This window comes from Ahaetulla prasina, chromosome 2 (genome assembly GCF_028640845.1).
Source record: "Ahaetulla prasina isolate Xishuangbanna chromosome 2, ASM2864084v1, whole genome shotgun sequence".
Lineage (NCBI taxonomy): Eukaryota > Metazoa > Chordata > Lepidosauria > Squamata > Colubridae > Ahaetulla > Ahaetulla prasina.
Window position 1 is genome coordinate 163,060,959 of NC_080540.1, and position 19,093 is coordinate 163,080,051.

At 41.5% G+C, this 19,093-nt stretch overlaps 1 protein-coding gene across 1 annotated transcript in view; it reads right to left on the reverse strand.

The window, feature by feature from the left end:
- Positions 1 to 13,902: 13,902 nt before the first annotated feature.
- The window catches only part of SMUG1 (single-strand-selective monofunctional uracil-DNA glycosylase 1), a 92,899-nt gene continuing 87,708 nt past the window's right edge, over positions 13,903 to 19,093 (reverse strand). The window contains exon 4 of the mRNA XM_058173865.1: positions 13,903 to 14,437. Within this exon, the coding sequence (XP_058029848.1) occupies positions 14,105 to 14,437 (333 nt within the window). The 3' untranslated portion in view covers positions 13,903 to 14,104. The remainder of the gene's footprint in view (positions 14,438 to 19,093) is intronic.

The window sequence follows — 19,093 nt, forward strand, 5'->3', positions numbered from 1 at the left end:
TTAGATATAGGTAAAGGTAAAGATTTCCCTTGCACATATGTGATAGTCGTTCCCGACTCTAGGGGGCAGTGCTCATCTCCATTTCAAAGCCGAAGAACCAGTGCTGTCCAAAGATGTCTCTGTGGTCATGTGGCCGGCATGACTAAACGCCAAAGGCGCATGGAACGCTGTTACCTTCCCACCAAAGGTGGTCCCTATTTTTTCTTTTTTTTACTTGCATTTTTTACATGCTTTCGAACTGTTAGGTTGGCAGAAGCTGGGACAAGTAATGGGAGCTCACCCCGTTACGCGGCACTGGGGATTTGAACTACTGAACTGCTGACCTTTCAATCAACAAACTCAACATCTTAGCCACCGAGCCACTGCGTATATTTAGGTATAATCTGTGCAAAAAATATTCAGGAATAATTTTTATTATTATTTTATTTTATTATTTTTATTTTATTATTATAATAAAAATTCAGAAAAAAATTATCATGCAACTTACAACTTCTCCACTGTAAAAACATATGGACTACAAATCTTGATCAAGGCAAAACAATAGATGCAACCTACATAGACTTCTGCAAAGCTTTTGACTCAGTAGTACACGATAAACTTCTCCTAAAACTAAAATCCTATGGCATTTCAGGACCCCTTCACAAATGGATATCTGCTTTTCTGTCTAACAGACAACAAGTATTCAAAATTGGCAATGCTCTATCAAATCCTGTTCCTGTCAAGAGTGGCGTTCCTCAAGGCAGCGTCCTTGGACCAACACTCTTCATACTATACATTAATGATCTTTGTGACCATATCGCAAGTAATTGTGTTCTCTTTGCTGACGATGTCAAACTATTTAACACCACAGACAATGCATCTATCATCCAAAAAGACCTTGATCATCTAACCACTTGGTCTAAAACTTGGCAACTCCAAATCTCAACCAGCAAATGCTCAGTCTTACATATTGGAAAAAAGAACCCAAACACTAAGTACATACTTAATGGACATTACCTTACAGATGACCCCCACCCCATTAAAGACCTTGGAGTTTTCATGTCAAATGATCTAAGTGCCAAAGCCCACTGTAACTACATAGCAAGAAAGGCTCTAAGAGTTGTAAACCTAATCTTGCGTAGCTTCTTTTCCAAAAACACTACACTACTAACCAGAGCATATAAAACATTTGCTAGACCAATTCTAGAATACAGCTCGCCTGTTTGGAACCCTCACCACATCTCTGACATCAATATAATTGAACGAGTCCAGAAATATTTCACAAGAAGAGTTCTCCATTCCTCTGAAAACAACAAAATACCTTATACCACCAGACTTGAAATCCTAGGCTTAGAAAACTTGGAACTCCGTCGCCTTCGACAAGACCTAAGTTTAACCCACAGAATCATCTATTGTAATGTCCTTCCTGTCAAAGACTACTTCAGCTTTAATTACAATAATACTAGAGCAACCAATAGATTTAAACTTAATGTCAACCGCTTTAATCTAGATTGCAGAAAATATGACTTCTGTAACAGAATCATCAGTGCTTGGAATACTCTACCTGACTCTGTGGTCTCTTCCCATAATCCTAAAAGCTTTAACCAAAAACTTTCTACTATTGACCTCACCCCATTCCTAAGAGGACCATAAGGGGCGTGCATAAGCGCACAAACGTGCCTACCGTTCCTGTCCTATTGTTTTTCTTTTCTTCTTCCTATATATATGCTTTTACCTCCTTATATTTACTCATATATGTGTTTATATATTATATAATCTTTTTGTATGATACCTACATATTTTGTTGTGACAAAATAAATAAATAAATAAATAAATGATGTTTGGTTAATGAAATGTCTGCAAGAAAACAAACAAGCTTAGACAGCATCAAGGACCCCTCATTTCAACCCTGAGCTACTAATATTCTCCTTTATTAGTAGAAGAAGCACACCTTAGAATAGAATTTTTATTGGCCAAGTGTGATTGGACACACAAGGAATTTGTCTTGGTGCATATGCTCTCAGTGTACATAAAAGAAAAGATACGTTCATCAAGGTACATTTACAACACAATTGATGGTCAATATATCAATATAAATCATAAGGATTGCCAGCAACAAGTTATAGTCATACAGGCCCTCTTCTTGATTCGTGCAGTATACAGGTCCTCAATGGAAGGCAGGTTGGTAGCAATTATTTTTTAATTATTATTTTTTTAACAATTTGTTCCAATTTCTCTTCTTTCACGGTGGCTTTGATTCAAATTCTTTTATGGTCTCCTTATTGGGAGCTTCTCTTCCATCCAAATTTAAGTCAAATCAGGTTTCCTAAAAAAATCCTTGCTCAAGCGGCTGATGGTCACACGTGCACAGTCAGTGTCTGCATTTTCAAATCCCAGACAGCCTTATTCAAGTGGTGTTGGCCTGGTTGAGATTGATAGCACCTGCATTTAATTATGTGCCTTGTTCTTTCGACTTAGCTTTTAATTTTCTGTACTTTCCAAAGAGATAATTTGAGCAATTTCATTTTTGCGTATCTTTGCACATGCCTGTGTATATTACTTTTTTGTTGGTGGGTGAACTCATAGAAATTAACAATTATGCATCAGAATGTAATCTGCGATGGACCTCTGGATCATACACGATAACATAAAAGTGAAATATCTGGAAGAAATAATACGATCCTAACAGATGAAAGATTCGGTACTAATTCAATTTGTACTCACTGAGCATGAGTACCTAATACAATGACAATTGAAAATATCAAAATATTATTCTGCATATTAAAAAAATAGGTATATAATATTCACATCTACAATTTAGCCTAGGAATTTGGGGAAGGTAATCAGACTTTGCCCATTTATTGATTAGCCTAGTTTTAAGTAAATGACTTAATACGGCTAAACACTTTGTACCATTAGTGAAGGAAATCTTTTCTCGGATTATCATATTTTTCAGAAGAATTGCTCACAAATTTAAATCAGGTTTCATACAGGACAGATTTTATTCTATTTAAGTTTATCAGGTCTCATCAATTGCAATCACTCATTCACAATATTTGAAAACTAGTGCATATAGCCAACTTATTTAAAATCAAAAGATGCTCTTCGGTTCACATCAAATGAGAAAGAGATTTGAGATATGAACTCATTAAGTAACCTTGGAACTCTTTCTGAAAAATGCTCCATCCAGGCAAATTACTAGAAACTGGCCATAAAAATAATAGTTAGCTTTAATACTACATTATAAAACTTGGAAGTGGAAACTGGATTTTATTGAGATTGTAATCAGAGCAATACATGTTATTATCTCTGAGAACCATTTGTGTTGATAGTTCAGAGGAAATCAGAAAACCTCAATCTTTATTTATTCTATTCCACAATATTATAATCTGACACAATCAAACAAAAGGGCACTTAGTAATTACTCCTGCTTATCACTGATATTTTCCAACACTTACAAACCAAGAATTTTTTTCTTGGTATCTATTCTTGCAAATTAATAGAAAATTAAAATATATATTTCTTGCTGCAGCATCCATAACAAACCATGATGATGTCTACATGATTGATTGATTGATTATGGCCATTAACTCAAAAAAGGCCATATCATAAACACATATCATAAAGAAAAAAGGACAAAGATCACACACATGTAACATGATGCATCTTAATGACTCACAAAATACCCTAGCCCAGTCCCAGAGAACACTTTTAAGTGCAGGAAAAGGTATTATATTTGGATACTTTCAGCAGAATCATTTTGAATGGAATGGAATGGAATGGAATGGAATAGAATAGAATAGAATAGAATAGAATAGAATAGAATAGAATAGAATAGAATAGAATAGAATAACAGAGTTGGAAGGGAACTTGGAGATCTTCTAGTCCAATCCCCTGCTTAGGCAGGAAACCTTACACCACTTCAAACAAATGGTTATCCAACATCTTCTTAAAAACTTCCAGTGTTGGAGCATTCACAACTTCTGAAGGCAAGTTGTTCCACTGATTAATTGTTCTAATTGTCATTTCTTTTTTATATACATGATTTACAGCATAATTACAAAAATCAAGGATGGTAGACTTACGGGGAAGTCTGAGGGGAGGGAGACAAGTGGTGGACAGTCAATAATCTGTCACGTCTGTCATATGTGAAGGTGAACCCTAGATTTTAGTATATATTTTTCTGAGGGTGGGGAGAAATTGGGACACTCAACCCCTAGCCAGGCTTATCAAAGTTTGAAACACTATTTAGGGGCTTACAGTATAAGTGGTATGCATGTGTGTTTCTTGTCACAAACCGAATATGGCTGAAAGCCATATACCATATTTTTTGGAGTATAAGACGCACCTTTCCCCCACCCCCAAAAGGGGGTGAAAATTTGGGTGCGTCTTATACACCAAATATAGCCCTGCACCATCCACTGCCCCCCACCCTTTGGCCTCTGCCTCCCAGCAATTTACCTCCTTGCAGCAAGCAGCAAGAAGAAACAGCCCATTTCAGCTTCAGCACAGCCTAAGTAGCACAAGTTGATTGTCTGTTGGATCGGCCTCCCAAATATCAGCTGTTTCAGGCTGCAGGGATTCCCATTGCCTATTGCTGCTCGGGCCTCTGCTGCTTGCTGCAAGGAGGTAAATTGCTGGGAGTAGATTTTTTTTTTCTTGTGCTAATCAAGCTATGCTGAAAATGAAAATGAAAGTAAAGCAGGCTGTTTGCGGTTTGCTGCAAGGAGGCAAAATTGCTGGGAGGCAGAGGCAGATTTCTTTTTCTTCTTTTCCTCACCAAAAATGGTATGTGCGTCTTATAGTCCAGAGCATCTTATACTCTGAAAAATACGGTACCTCAGCTAATATTATCAAAACTCGAGAATATGGCTGGAAGCCATATTTTCAAGTTTTGATAATATTAGTTGAGGTAGGGGTGGGGACTCAGTAAGCCAGAAAAAGACATTTTGGGCTCTATGTAGTCCTGTGACCATGACTGTCCCTTCCTGATGTAATTGCCACCAATACCGGAGTATTACCACTGTATGTACACCCACACCAATATACCAAGCCAGTTTGGTCTAGTGGTTAAGTTACCAAGCTAGAAACCAGGAGATGGTGAGTTCTAGTCCTTTCTTAAGCATGAAAGTCAGCTAGGTGATTTAGACCAGTTATGTTCTCTCAGCCCAACCCAACGTACGGTCATGGTTGTGCTTTTTTTTTTTTCAGAAGGCAATTAGACTTTCTTGTTTTTTCTTTGAAGATGTTTTGCTTCTCATCCAAGAAGCTTCTTTAGCTCTGACAGGATAGTGGGGAATGGAAGGATTTATACTTCTTGCAGACAGCTGGTCATTTGCATCCTTTTAGAGGATGAAAAGTGAAATGTCTTCAAAGAAAAAACAAGGAAGTCCAGTTGCCTCCTGGAAAAAAAGTACCTTTGGGATTACTAGTCCCAAAGTGCCACTAATAAGCTCCAAGCAATCCATCTCCTCCTCTTAGAATAGAATAGAATTCTTTATTGGCCAAGTGTGATTGGACACACAAGGAATTTGTCTTTGGTGCATACGCTCTCAGTGTACATAAAAGAAAAGATACATTCATAAAGAATCATAAGGTACAACACTTAATGATAGTCACAGGGTACAAATAATCAATCAGGAAACAATATCAATATACAGTAAATCGTAAGGATACAAGCAACAAAGCAAACAAGATCTTATAGTGGATCTTGCGAAATTTCATGAGTTTGGCTTTCCTGTGTGCTTTGCCACCCTATATCCAAGATATGTGTTACTTCCTGCGGCGGCAAATCCAATCAAGTTCTCCTCGGTCATCAAAAGGCTTCTTGTCCACCTGATTGGCTCGAATTGCTCCCATTACTCAGCCGTGCTTACCGTGTTTCAGTGAGAAAACAGTTTCCCCTCATAACAAGCATAACTCAAGGCTGTCAAGAAAACTATTGATTAGTTTTTAAATAATCTGGCTGGCACATCACCATAATCTTTGTATCGGTGCCCGAGGATACAAAACTGCCGCAACCCTGGTGCAAATACCTTCAATGAAGATAGAGGAAGAAGAAGCAGGATCGAGCCCCATCGCCCCCAGTCTAAAGCAGCCCCTCCCCCACCCAGAATGGATAGAATGAACAGCTATTGGTCAATCATACGTGTATAGCGGCAGACCTAAGATTACAGGATTGTAACAATTAGGTTAAAGTGGTCATATATCCCATTTCACATGGCCTACAGTTTGAAAGTCTCCTTTAATTAAAAGGGTACCCAACCCAATTCCAATTAGAAGGAAAGAAAAAGACGAAGGGAAAGCAGAGAGGGGGCTTATACCAGTAGTGTTGTGTCTTGTCCGCTCTCACCGCAGCCGGGGTCTGCTTATCTGCTCCCGAACACGGAGGAATGTATGCCTCCCGGCCCCAGTCCTGGCTCCATGCCCAGACAAGCTGCAGAGGAGGGGGCACCTCCCGGTCCCAGCCCTGGCTCCATGCCCAGGCAAACGGAGCAGCTAGACCCCTCCCCCTCCTCCACAGCATGTGAGCCTGAGGAAAGTTTACTTCCAACAGCTGCTGATTGGAGTGACCCTCGCATCAGAAGACTGGATAGGCGGAGGCAACAGAAGGAAGGGAGGGGCAGGCCTTAATGAGGGCTGAGTTATGGAGCCACACCCCATGGCCTATATAAAGGATCTGCTTTCTGGCAGTCTCTGAGTCAGGCAAAGTCGAACTTATCTTGCTGAAGTCACTTTCTGGTCTCCTGCCTGCTCTGAGGACTTTGCTAGGACTTTGGGCAGAGCTGCAGAGGCAAGCCTGATTCGGATTTCCCTGACCCGGCCGTCAGCGGAGGAGTGGGACACGACAAGTAGTCCTCAACGTACGGCCACAATTGTGCCCAGAATCTCAGTGGCGAAGTGAAACATTTGTTAAATGAGTGTTGACTCACGTTACGACCTTTCTTGACACGGTTGTTAAGTGAATCGCTGCAGTTGTTAAGTTAATCACATGGTTGTCGAGTGAATCAGGCTTCCCCATTGACTTTGTTTGTCAGAAGATCTCAAAAGTTGACTACATAACTCCAGGACTGTCATAAAAACGAGTTAGTTGCCAAGCATCTGAATTTTGATCATGTGACCATGTGGGTGCTGAAATGGTCGTAAGTGTGAAAAACAATCACAAGTCTCCAGTTTCAGGGCCGCTGTAATTTTGAATGGTAACTAAACAAACTGTTGTAAGTCGAGGACTATCTATCAACTATGGATCAGCTATGGGGCATTGCAAATGCACCAATTTTCTATTGTTATCATCCTCCCCACCATGATGTTAGCACCAATACCTGAAAAAGATACAATTAACCTCTAACGAAAGGTAAGGTCTCTCTCAAAGTCAACCTTGGAACCTCCATGTGGTCATCTTGGCATTAACACAGAAGTAACTTCCCACTGTCTTCTTTTAAGTTCGTAACAGAATAACAGAGTTGGAAGGGACCTTGGAGGTCTTGTAGACCAAGTCCCTGCTCAAGCAGGAAACCCTATACTATTTCAGACAAATCGTTGTCCAGTCTCTTTTTCAAAACCTCCAGTGTTAGAGCATCTACAACTTCTGGAGGCAAGTCGTTCCTCTGATTAATTGTTCTCACTATCAGGAAATTTTTCCTTAGTTCTAGGTTGCTTCTCTCCTTGATTAGTTTCCACCCATTGCTTCTTGTCCTGCCTTCAGGTGCTTTGGAGAACAGGTTGACTGCCTCTTCTTTGGGGCAGCCCCTTAGATATTGGAACACTGCTATCATGTCCTCCCCTAGTCCTTCTTTTCAGAAAATTATTCATGCCAAGTTCCCCTCAACCGTTCATATGTTTTCGCTTCCAGTTTCCTAATCATCTTTGTTGCTCTTCTCTATGCTCTTTCTAGTCTCAACTTCTTTTTTGCATTGTAGCGACCAAAACTGAATACCCTGGTTGTTGATGTGAAAATTGTTGCATTTAATTTAATCATACGCTGATTAAAGGCTGTGCATGTTATCTTTCATTATCACAACCTTCCCGGTTCTCCATTATTTAATTACATTGAAAGAGAAAACTTTGGGAGGAAACTCCTCCTCTGCAGCTTTGCAGGCAGTTGTAAATGCTGCATGTGAATGAAAAGATGTGTGTCCAAAAGAACTCAAGAGTATCAATGTTGTGAAGTCCACAACTATAAAATATTTAAAAACAAAACAAAACACCAGATCTTTTTCATAAGGGAAGAAGAAAAAAACGGGGAATTGGAGAGCAGGTTTTGGCACACTCCTACTAAAAAAAGTTACCTTAGTCCCTGATGGTATCTTGAGCCTGGAAATAACTTCTAAGATGCTAACTTGGTCTTTCAGAAAGCACTCCACCACATTAAAAGCCCAATTCAAATCTCCATCCAGTTAAGCAATTTAACAGTACTAAGCCAAAAAAGCTAATACAATTCTTGGTTGTATAAACAGAGGCATAGAATGAAAATCACGTGAAATATCAGTGCCACTTTATAAAGCCTTAGTAAGGCCACACCTGGAATTCTGCATCCAGTTTTGGTCACCACGTTACAAAAAAAGATGTTGAGACTTTGGAAAAAGTGCAAAGAAGAATAACTAAGCTGATTAAGGGCCTAGAGCATGTAAAATTTTTTACTATCGGTTTTGTGGGCGTGGCTTGGTGGGGGGTAATGTGACTGGGTGGGCATGGCCAACTTTTTTTTTTTACTTTTAAAAGCATTTTTTCTACAACCTCTTCAGCCGAAGAGGTTGTTTAAAAATGCTTTTAAAAGCCTGTGATGATCAGGCAACTCAGCTGGGATCGCCAGAGGAGCCTTTTAAAAGCATTTTTTCTATAACCTCTTCGGCCAGAGAGGTTGTAAAAAAATGCTTTTAAAGGTTCTGACGATCCCAGCTGAGCTGCGCAATCATCAGAGGCTTTTTTTTAACTTTTAAAAGCATTTTTTTGGCTGAAGAAAAAATGCTTTTAAAAGTAAAAAAAAAAACCTCTGATAATCACGTGGCTCAGCTGGGCATGGGCGAGGGGTCGGGGATTTTTGCTACCGGTTCTCCAAACCATCTGCCACCATCGCTACCGGATTGGGCGATCCAGTCCAAACCTGGTGCATTTCACCCCTGGCTTACAGACAAAAACATATGACAAACAGTTGCAGGAATTGGGTATGGCCAGCCTAGAGAAAAGAAGACTAGGGGTGACATGATAGTAGTATTTTAGTATTTGAGGGGCTGCCACAAAGAAGGAGGGGGTCATCTTGTTTTCCAAAGCACCAGAGGGCAGGATAAGAAGAAATGGATGGAAAGTTGTTGTGTCTCGTCCGATCTCACCACAGCCGGGGCCTTCTTATCTGCTTCCGAACACGGAGGAATGTCCTAGTATGCCTCCCAGCCCCAGCCCTGGCTCCATGCCCAGACAGGCTGAAGAGGAGGAAGTATCTCCAGCCCCCAGCTCTGATCCCATGCCCAGACAGGCTGAAGAGGAGGAAGTATCTCCAGCCCCCAGCTCTGGCTCCATGCCCAGGCAAACGGAGCAACTAGACCCCTCCCCCTCCTCCACAGCATGTGAGCCTGAGGGAGGTCAATTGCCAACAGCTGCCGACTGGAGTGACCCTTGCGTCAGAAGACTTGATAGGCGGAGGCAACAGAAGGAAGGGAGGGGCAGACCTGGATAAGTGCTGAGTAATGGAGCCACACCCCAAGGCCTATATAAAGGATCTGCTTTCTGGCATTCTCTGAGTCAGGCAAAGTCTAAACATATCTTGCTGAAGTCACTTTCTGGTCTCCTGCCTGCCCTGAGGACTTTGCTAGGACTTTGGCAGAGCTGCAGAGGCACGCCTGATTCGGATTTCCCTGACCCAGCCGTCAGCGGAGGAGTGGGACACGACAGAAAGTAATCAAGGAAAGAAGCAACCTGGAATTAAGGAAAAATTGAGGGTGCTTCATCACTGGAGGTTTTTAAGAAGAGACTGGACCTGTCCGAAATGGTATAGGGCAGGGGTATCAAACTCAAGGCCTGGGGGCCAAATCCAGCCTGCGGGATGCTTAGATCTGGCCCACGGGGCCGCCCTGGAAACAGCGAAGGACCAGCCCGTGGTACCTCTGCCAGCAAAAACGGAGCTCGCGAGGGCCACATGTGGCCCTCCCGAGCTCTGTTTTCATTGGCAGAAGGTTGCAGGAGGGCGTCGCAGCCGAAAATGGAGCTCAGGAGCCCATTTTCACTGGCAGAGAGCTCAGGCCACCACAGGCGCCCTCCCCCCCCTCAACACGAGTGATGTCATGCATGCTCACCCGCTGCCCCCCCTCCCCCGAGGTCAAACACAACCCTGATGCGGCTCTCAATGAAATCGAGTTTGACACCTCTGATATAGGGTCTCCTGCTTGTGCAGGGAGTTGGACTAGAACAGAGGTCTCCAACCTTAGTCCCTTTAAGACTTGTGGACTTCACCCCCCAGAGCCCCTCAGCCAGCAAAGCTGGCTGAGGAACTCTGGGAGTTGAAGTCCACAAATCTTAAAGGAACCAGGGTTGGAGACCCCTGGACTAGAAGACTTCCAAGGTCCCTCCCAGCAATATTCTGATTGATTTAAAGAAACTTCTAGCTTGTTTACCTTATTCACCCGCAAACGTCCTCTAGAAGCCATTTCAAGGTTTCCAGAACTCTGGGAGATAAAAAATACAGAGCACACACGGTTGTGTGTGTGTTTTTTTTTTAATTATTTAAAAAAGTTTTATTTTAACATTCTTATCTAATAACATATCGAATAACATATTTAATGTACCATCATATACAATTAATCGGACGGGATGTAAGATCGGAGCTGCCTGGCTACCACTTCAGAATGATGGGAAAGAAGGAAGTAGAAGAGAGAAGGAGGTAGGAAAGAGAAGAGGAGGAAGAGGAAAGGAAGGAAGAGGGATAGAAGAGGGAGAAGAAAGGAGTAGGGAGGAAGGAGGAGAGGATGTAGATAAGAGAGGGGGAGGATGATGGTGGAAAGTAGAAGAAGGTAGAGAAGGGAAGAGAGTTAAAGGTTGTGTGCTTTTTTTATGTCCATCTCTATGTTGCTTTTCCAGTAAGCATAGCAGTTGATACTCTATGCAGATTCTACTGTCAGGCAGCCTGTCTCTTTCTCTTCTGTCTGTCTATGGAAAGGAGCCCAGGATTTTTAATAATGGTTTTGCAGACATTTTTGGCAAATCAATGTTAATCAGTCCCCCATGGTCTTCTGAACCCTGTTCTACTACTACAGTATATAATAATTGTTGTAACAAAGAACAGGCTCCTCTACTTAAAACTTCTGATCACAACTTAATGGGAAACATGTGCTTTCCTTGTAAGAAGACGCTGCAGTGAATTCTTCAAGTCATAAAAGGATCAAATGCTAGGAAATAACCACTCTGCCCAAGGTCTTGGAGAGAAGTCCTGCCGGAGAGATGGTCAGGGCTAATTTGCCCAGTTAGAGACAGGTGCTTCCTCCATTTAACGATGCATAATCCAAATGCCCACACCAACAAAATCGTCTGCTACAATGTCTTACCTGTCAATGACTTCTTCAGCTTCAACCACAACAATACACGAGCAAATAATAGATACAAACTCAAGGTAAACCGCTCCAAACTCGACTGCAGAAAATACGACTTCAACAACAGAGTGGTCAATGCCTGGAATGCTCTACCTAACTCCATTGTTACATCCTCAAACCCCCACAGCAGGGGTGGGTTCTATTTACCTTAACTACCTGGTTTGCATCGTGCCCGCGCGCATGCTGTCTTCTGTGCATGCGCAGAAGAGTTTTGATGACGTTTGGGTCAGTGGGCAGAGCCTCCCGCCTGATTTACTACTGGTTCTATAGAATCAGTCTGAACTGGGGGCAACCCACCTCTGCCCTACAGCTTCAGCCTCAAACTGTCTACAGTGGACCTCACCCCATTCCTAAGCGGTCCGTAAAGGGGGCGTGCATAAGCGCACTAGCATGCCTACCGTCCCTGTCTTGCTGTCCCCATTTATCTGTACTAACTTCCTTTGTCCTAACAAACAGGAAGCAGCAGGTGAAGCTAAGCAAGATCACATCAAATACCTGTACAATTAGCACAGGGCCCCCCCAAGGCTGTGTGCTCTCCCCACTTCTCTTCTCTCTGTATACCAATGACTGCATCTCCAATGATCCATCTGTTAAGCTACTGAAGTTCGCAGATGACACAACAGTGATTGGTCTCATTCGAGACAATGACGAATCCGCATATAGACGAGAGGTCGAACGACTAGCCTTGTGGTGCAACCAAAACAATCTGGAACTGAACACACTCAAAACCGTAGAAATGGTGGTAGACTTTAGGAGAAACCCTTCCATACTTCCACCTCTCACAATACTTGACAACACAGTATCAACAGTAGAAACCTTCAAATTTCTAGGTTCTATCATATCGCAAGATCTAAAATGGACAGCTAACATCAAAAACATCATTAAAAAAGGACAACAAAGAATGTTCTTTCTGCGCCAACTCAGTAAGCTCAAACTGCCCAAGGAGCTGCTGATTCAGTTCTACAGAGGAATTATTGAGTCTGTCATTTGCACCTCTATAACTGTCTGGTTCGGTACTGCAACCCAACAAGAAAAACACAGACTTCAGAGGATAATTAGAACTGCAGAAAAAATAATTGCTACCAACCTGCCTTCCATTGAGGACCTGTATACTGAATGAATCAAGAAGAGGGACGTGAAAATATTTACAGACCCCTCGCATCCTGGACATAAACTGTTTCAACTCCTACCCTCAAAACGACGCTATAGAGCACTGCACACCAGAACAACTAGACACAAGAACAGTTTTTTCCCGAAGGCCATCACTCTGCTAAACAAATAATTCCATCAACACTGTCAAACTATTTATGAATCTGCACTACTATTAATCGTCTCATAGTTCCCATCACCAATCTCTTTCCGCTTATGACTGTATGACTATAACTTGTTGCTGGCAATCCTTATGATTGATATTGATATATTGACCATCAATTGTGTTGTAAATGTTGTACCTTGATGAAGGTATCTTTTCTTTTATGTACACTGAGAGCATATGCACCAAGACAAATTCCTTTTGTGTCCAATCACACTTGGCCAATAAAATTCTATTCTATTCTATTCTATTCTATTCTATTCTATTCTATTCTATTCTATTCTATTCTTTGTTTATGTTTATGTTTATACCTATACCTACTGTCTTGTATATGTTTGACAAACAAACAAACTTCTCCTTGCTTCCACCTTAAGAACTTGGATGACTGTGTGCAGCAGCGCCATCTGGTGACAACAGTCCTAATAACAAGCAGCCATTCTCCAAATGAGCTGAAAATTGTTTACAAGCAAAAGGCAGCTAGCTGCATTTTAGAAGCGAGCAGGAACAGCCCTGATAATACTTTGCTCCTTGATGCAGTTATTCTTGCACCAGAGCATTAAAAACCACCAATACATAAGAGAAATGGGCAAGAAGTAGCTTGGCTATTTTTACCATGATGCTAACTGTTCCATTTGTAATTCTTTCCATGGTGCCGCTTAGAAGGGGCAAGGAGGAATTGCCACTCCCTGTGCTTGAGACTGTATGTAATTTATTACTCCTTGAAAGCCTTTTGCAGACCGTTGCCTAAAGAAAATAGTAAATGCTATTATAATGCATGCGCTACATTTTAATATATCCCAATCTTTGAGAGTCTTTGGCTGCTGTTATAAATGTTACCCAGCTTCTCTGCAACTTCAGGTGTTGTGACCCAGGCCCAAGTAGGTAGTAGGAAACTCAGTCGGTGTAAAAACAAACGAACTTTATTCGAACAATGAAGTAATTCTCAGCGTAGTTCAACTAAATTAAAGCAAATTCCTCTCAACACAATTCCTCAGTTCTTTCACCAACCTTGGTCCAATTAGGCAAACTGCCAAAGGCCTTTTTTGGCAAAAGTTCAGAAGACACCGATACGAAACAAATACAAGAAAACAAGGCTATCAACGTTGTTTTCTGGCAAAAAGCCCAAATGCTGTTGCTGGTCTTTTAAGCCTTATGGGAAGGGCCAATCATCTCTTGGCCCTAGTCCCGAGTTGTCCTCTTTGCTTTAGCTGCTCTTGCCTTCTGGCAGCTCTTCTCATACGTGCATTAGGAACAGGCTCCTCCTGTTCCTCTGCCTCACTACTGCCAGCCTCTGGAGGCTCTGGAGTCCACACATCACTCCCCGATGGCCCTGGCCCCACCTCTGCCTCCGACGCAGAGCCCTCATCTGGGCCTTCCCAACCTCCAGGACTGGCCCATGTTCTTCCTCAGCCTCATTACTGTCTGACTCCGTTGCCAGCTCCGCAGGCTGCTGGCGGACCACAATATCAGGTTCCCCAAAAACTTCATAGCAGATGCTGGTGCAGATTGAAAATTCGTTTACGGTGTTCTCGCGATCTCTCCTGGTTTGGAAGAATTCATCTCCGTGCTGAAAGGAATTGTTAAAAGGAAAAAACAATAACACCAAAAATCATTTTTAAGAATATTTTCACCTATTTTCGCCTTGCTTGCACTTAAGAAAAGAAAAGTCCAGTCTCCTTTTGAAAAAAGCGCCTTTGGGATAAGAGATTCCGCTTCTCTTATTTAAGAGAGGCAGCAGATAGTTAGTCCAACAGCAAAATGATCTCCTCCCTTCCCTGGGTTAGAAAGAAAGCAAGGCAAAATAGCTTTGCCAATAAGCCTAAGAGGATTTAGAGAGCAAGCTGATTAAACCAATGAGTGGGGTGTCAAACTCGTGGCCCACAGGCCGGATGCGTCCTGAGCTGGCCACATCCACCCTCATTTTAGTGAAGGGGGGAAAGTCGCAATACATCACATGACAACAACACTTTGGCACGAATTTGACACCCCTGCTGTGGATGGGCATGTAGGAAATCTGTGGTAGTAGAACCCCACCACTACTTAGTTGGCAAGGTGTGAATTAAGGTCAGTGGGTAGAGCCATTTTTCCTTCTCTGTCCCCAATACCAGTGGAAGAGGTTCTATCTCACCAACCTTCCTAACAGTGAGGACAATTAACCAGTGCAACAGCTTGCCTTCAGAGATCATGGGTGCTCCATCACTGGAGGCTTTCAAGAAGAGACTAGACAGTCGCTTGCCTGAAATGGTATAGGTTCTCCTGCTTGAGCAGGGAGCTGGACTAGAAGACCTCCAAGGTCCCTTCCAGCTCTATTCTATTCTATTCTATTCTAGTCTAGTCTAGTCTAGTCTAGTCTAGTCTAGTCTAGTCTAGTCTAGTCTACCCTAGTCTACTCTACTCTACTCTTTAAATAGGCCTAGATCCCATCTTCTGTTTTGGAAACATATCGAGAGTGAGAATTTTATGCATCATTGATTACAACTGGCATATTAAAAAAAAAACCCAGTCATTAAATGACCCAGAGGTGCTTTTTCAAGAGGCAACTTAACTTTCTGGACCAGAAAGTCCAGTTGCCTCTTGAAAAAGCACCTTTGTGACAACCATGACCTGGATAACCGAGAATCTTCATAGACCAGGGGTCTGCAAACTTGGCTCTTTTAAGACTTGTGGAATTCAACTCCCAGAGTTCTAGTTGTTTGCTGGCTGAGGAACTCTGGGAGTTGAAGTCCACAAGTCTTAAAAGAGCCAAGTTTGCAGACCCCTGTCATAGATAGTCATTACATGAAACATTACATGTTGGACCCAATAAACTGGGAGTTGTCTAAGGCTCAGCATTTTTTCCCAGAAAACGTAGAGTTGCTCTTTTAAAGTCAGTGCAAGTATTTATTGATTCTCATTCTATTCTGTTTCAGGTGGGCAGTAAAGTTTCAGGTGGACTGTTACTGATCTTTCAGTGTTTTTTAACACAGCATTCTGATTTTATTGAATTGAGTGCTCCTGTTCCACTGCTCATTCTCCTTTTTATAGTATGTTAGATTTATTTTGCTGTTTTATTTGAAATTATATATTGCCTCAAGTGCCCAGTAAACAGAGAGATGATCCATAAATACGCCAAATAAATAAATACTTGCTGATATGTTTGAGAGACAACAAATACCAAGAAGATGATTAGGAGCATATTTTATCTGTGCCATAAGCATTTTTTTTTAATTGTGTGGTCTGGTATAAAGTATATATTGTGTAATTTGTGAGTTCTTTTACTACATTCTTATTCTTTGAGTGGAAGTTATGCTTGCTAAATGTGGTGTTTTACATAAATCTCTCAATTTGCCTACATCTATTCCTTTGTTCTAAAAATAATGAAGAGTGGGAATAAACTTTTAAAACATGTTTGTGTTGGTGTGTATTGATTTCTATGGCACGGGCCCTCATTTTTAAAATTGTTGGTGGTCACTCAATGATCTTATGAAAAGATGGTTTTCAAAATCTGCTAGTCAACCCCCTTCTTCACTTTTCCTTTCCAAATTTATTGGACTAAACTCCCATCCTCTCTGGCTAGCAGGGTCAGTGATTTTTTTTTTAAATTGTTCAATCATATCTGATTTTTAGAGACTATCTGGAAAGACTCCCTGAAGTTTTCTTAGCAAGTTTTTTCAGAAGTTTGCCATTGCTTCTTTCCTAGAGTTGAGAGAAAGTGACTGGCCCAAGGTCACCAAATTGGCTTTGTGCCTAAGGCAAGACTAGAACTCACAATCTCCTGGTTTCTAATCTGATGCGTTAACCACTGTACTGGCTCTGGTCAGTGATAGCAGCAGCAATAACTATAACAGTAATGATCGCTTACAAAAGTTCATTGCTCAAAAATGCAACGCGTTAACTTTTCTACCTCAAGGGCAACTGTAAATATCAATACGTGCATAATAGCCCTTCATTTTATTCACTTTGATGTACTATTTTACAAATGCTACCAATAATATTTTTGAATGATGTTCTTGTATTTTGCGTTATTACAATTGCCCTTCAGGGAAGACATTTTGGCAATACTTTCTGTGCAATAAATTTTCAGCACCAACCTGAAATTCATAAAGAATAAAGGCACAAATAAGCAACGTAACTGTCAGGTATTAATGAGTGCCACCATTACTGGACCATGGCTTATACACATTTTGGGGATCCTAAACATCATAAAAGAAAAAGTGCTTAGGGCAAAAGTAAATATGAACCTTGGGGAATCCACATGGAAGCTCCTTAAATTTGATCTTGTGATATGGCCACGGCAGTTAAAAGAAGCTATAATAACGTAAGTACCAGAAGCTGGGAAAGCCTCGTGGCTCCCATGTGACACCTCTCCTGCGCAGACTGCACTGGCTACCTGTGGCCTTCCGGGTGCGCTTCAAGGTTTTGGAAACTATCTTTAAAGCGCTCCATGGCATAGGGCCGGGCTACTTACGGGACCGCCTGCTGCTACCGAATACCTCTCACCGACCCGTGCGCTCTCACAGAGGGGGACTCCTCAGGGTGCCGTCTGCTAGACAGTGTCGTTTGGCGACACCCAGGGGAAGGGCCTTCTCTGTGGGGGCTCCCACCCTCTGGAACGAACTCCCCCCAGGACTTCGTCAACTTCCGGATCTCCGAACCTTCCGCCGCGAGCTTAAAACATATTTATTCATCTGCGCAGGACTGGACTAGATTTTAAATTTATATTGGTTTTAATGGGTTTTATTATTTATATTGTTCTTTTTAATTATTTGGCTGTGTAGAATAAGTTTTTTAATTGATATTTTATTCTGTATTTATATGTACTTTTTTATTTGCCTGTGAACCGCCCTGAGTCCCTAGGGAGATAGGGCGGTATACAAATACGATAAATAAACAAATAAATAAATAAATAAATAAATAAATAAATAAATAAATAAAAAAATAAATAAATAAATAAATAAAAAAAAGAGAATAGAGAAGAATAGAGGAAGTTCATGTCCCTGGTAGCTTCTGAATGATACCTGGATGGCTGCTTTGGAATAGAACTTGGGAATTTGGGTTCTGTCTGATGATATTGGATTATTATTCATTTTACTTTCTTTCTTTCTTTTAATTTTTATGTTAAATATTTGCATGCCACTTTCTTTATAAAAAAAATGTCAAAGCAACAGGAACAAACTAGACCAGAGGTTTCCAACCTTAGTCCCTTTAAGACTTGTGGACTTCAACTCCCAGACTTGTGGACTTCAACTCCCAGAGTCCCTCAGCCAGCAAAGCTGGCTGAGGAACTCTGGGAGTTGAAGTCCACAAGTCTTAAAGGGACCAAGATTGAAGACCTCTGAACTAGCCCAACAAGATAAGAAGGGTAACAGATTTAAATAAAGAATTAAGCCTGGTTGAGCATCAACAGACCTTTTCTGGAAGTTGAGTCATGGCAACTAGACTTATTTCCTTTTCTGGTTGGTTCGAAACGTTCCTCTGCTTATCTAAATAGGTTCTTCAGTCTGAGACAGTTGGTTGGGGAACCCCATATATGTCCTCCAGGATGGTTTCATTTCTCACCTAACCTGAATAAACAGAGATTAGTTGGGATGCAAACGTTCTAAATCTTGCCCCTAGGTGGGTCATTAAGTGGGGCTTACCTGGTGAATCTGTGGTCTTAATTTTCCTGGGGACTAATGAAAGAGCAGCATTAAAAAAAAAAGGGGGGGGTATCCCAAAAGTGCTTTTTCAACAGGCAACCGGGCTTTCTTTGCTTTTCTTTGAAGCCGTTTCACTTCTCATCCAAGAAGCTTCTTGGATGAGAAGAGAAAGGTCCTCAAGGAAAAACAAAGAAAGTCTAGTTGCCTGTTAAAAAAGCACCTTTGGGACAACCATGACCTGGATGACTGAGAATCTCCATAGACATAAAAAAAAATGGGGGAATAGGTTGGGTCTGTGGTCCACCTCTATTGAGGGAAGGGTTTTTCATTTTGCCATAAATGGATTCCTTCACTCCTCTCTCAGACCATCTATCTTCCCTGTCCAAAGTGTCAAACCAATTTGCTCAGACTGACAAAGCTACTTGGATAAGCAGCGAAGCATTTCAAATCAATAGGAAAAGAAAAAAAGCCCTGTTGCCATGACTCAACTTCCAGTCAACTGTACCTGGAAGACTGAAAATCTTCATCAACATATCAAAATACCTTCTTTCTTGTCAGATGGGCACTTGCACCCATCAGGAGATTTTGCTTGGACTTCTGATGTT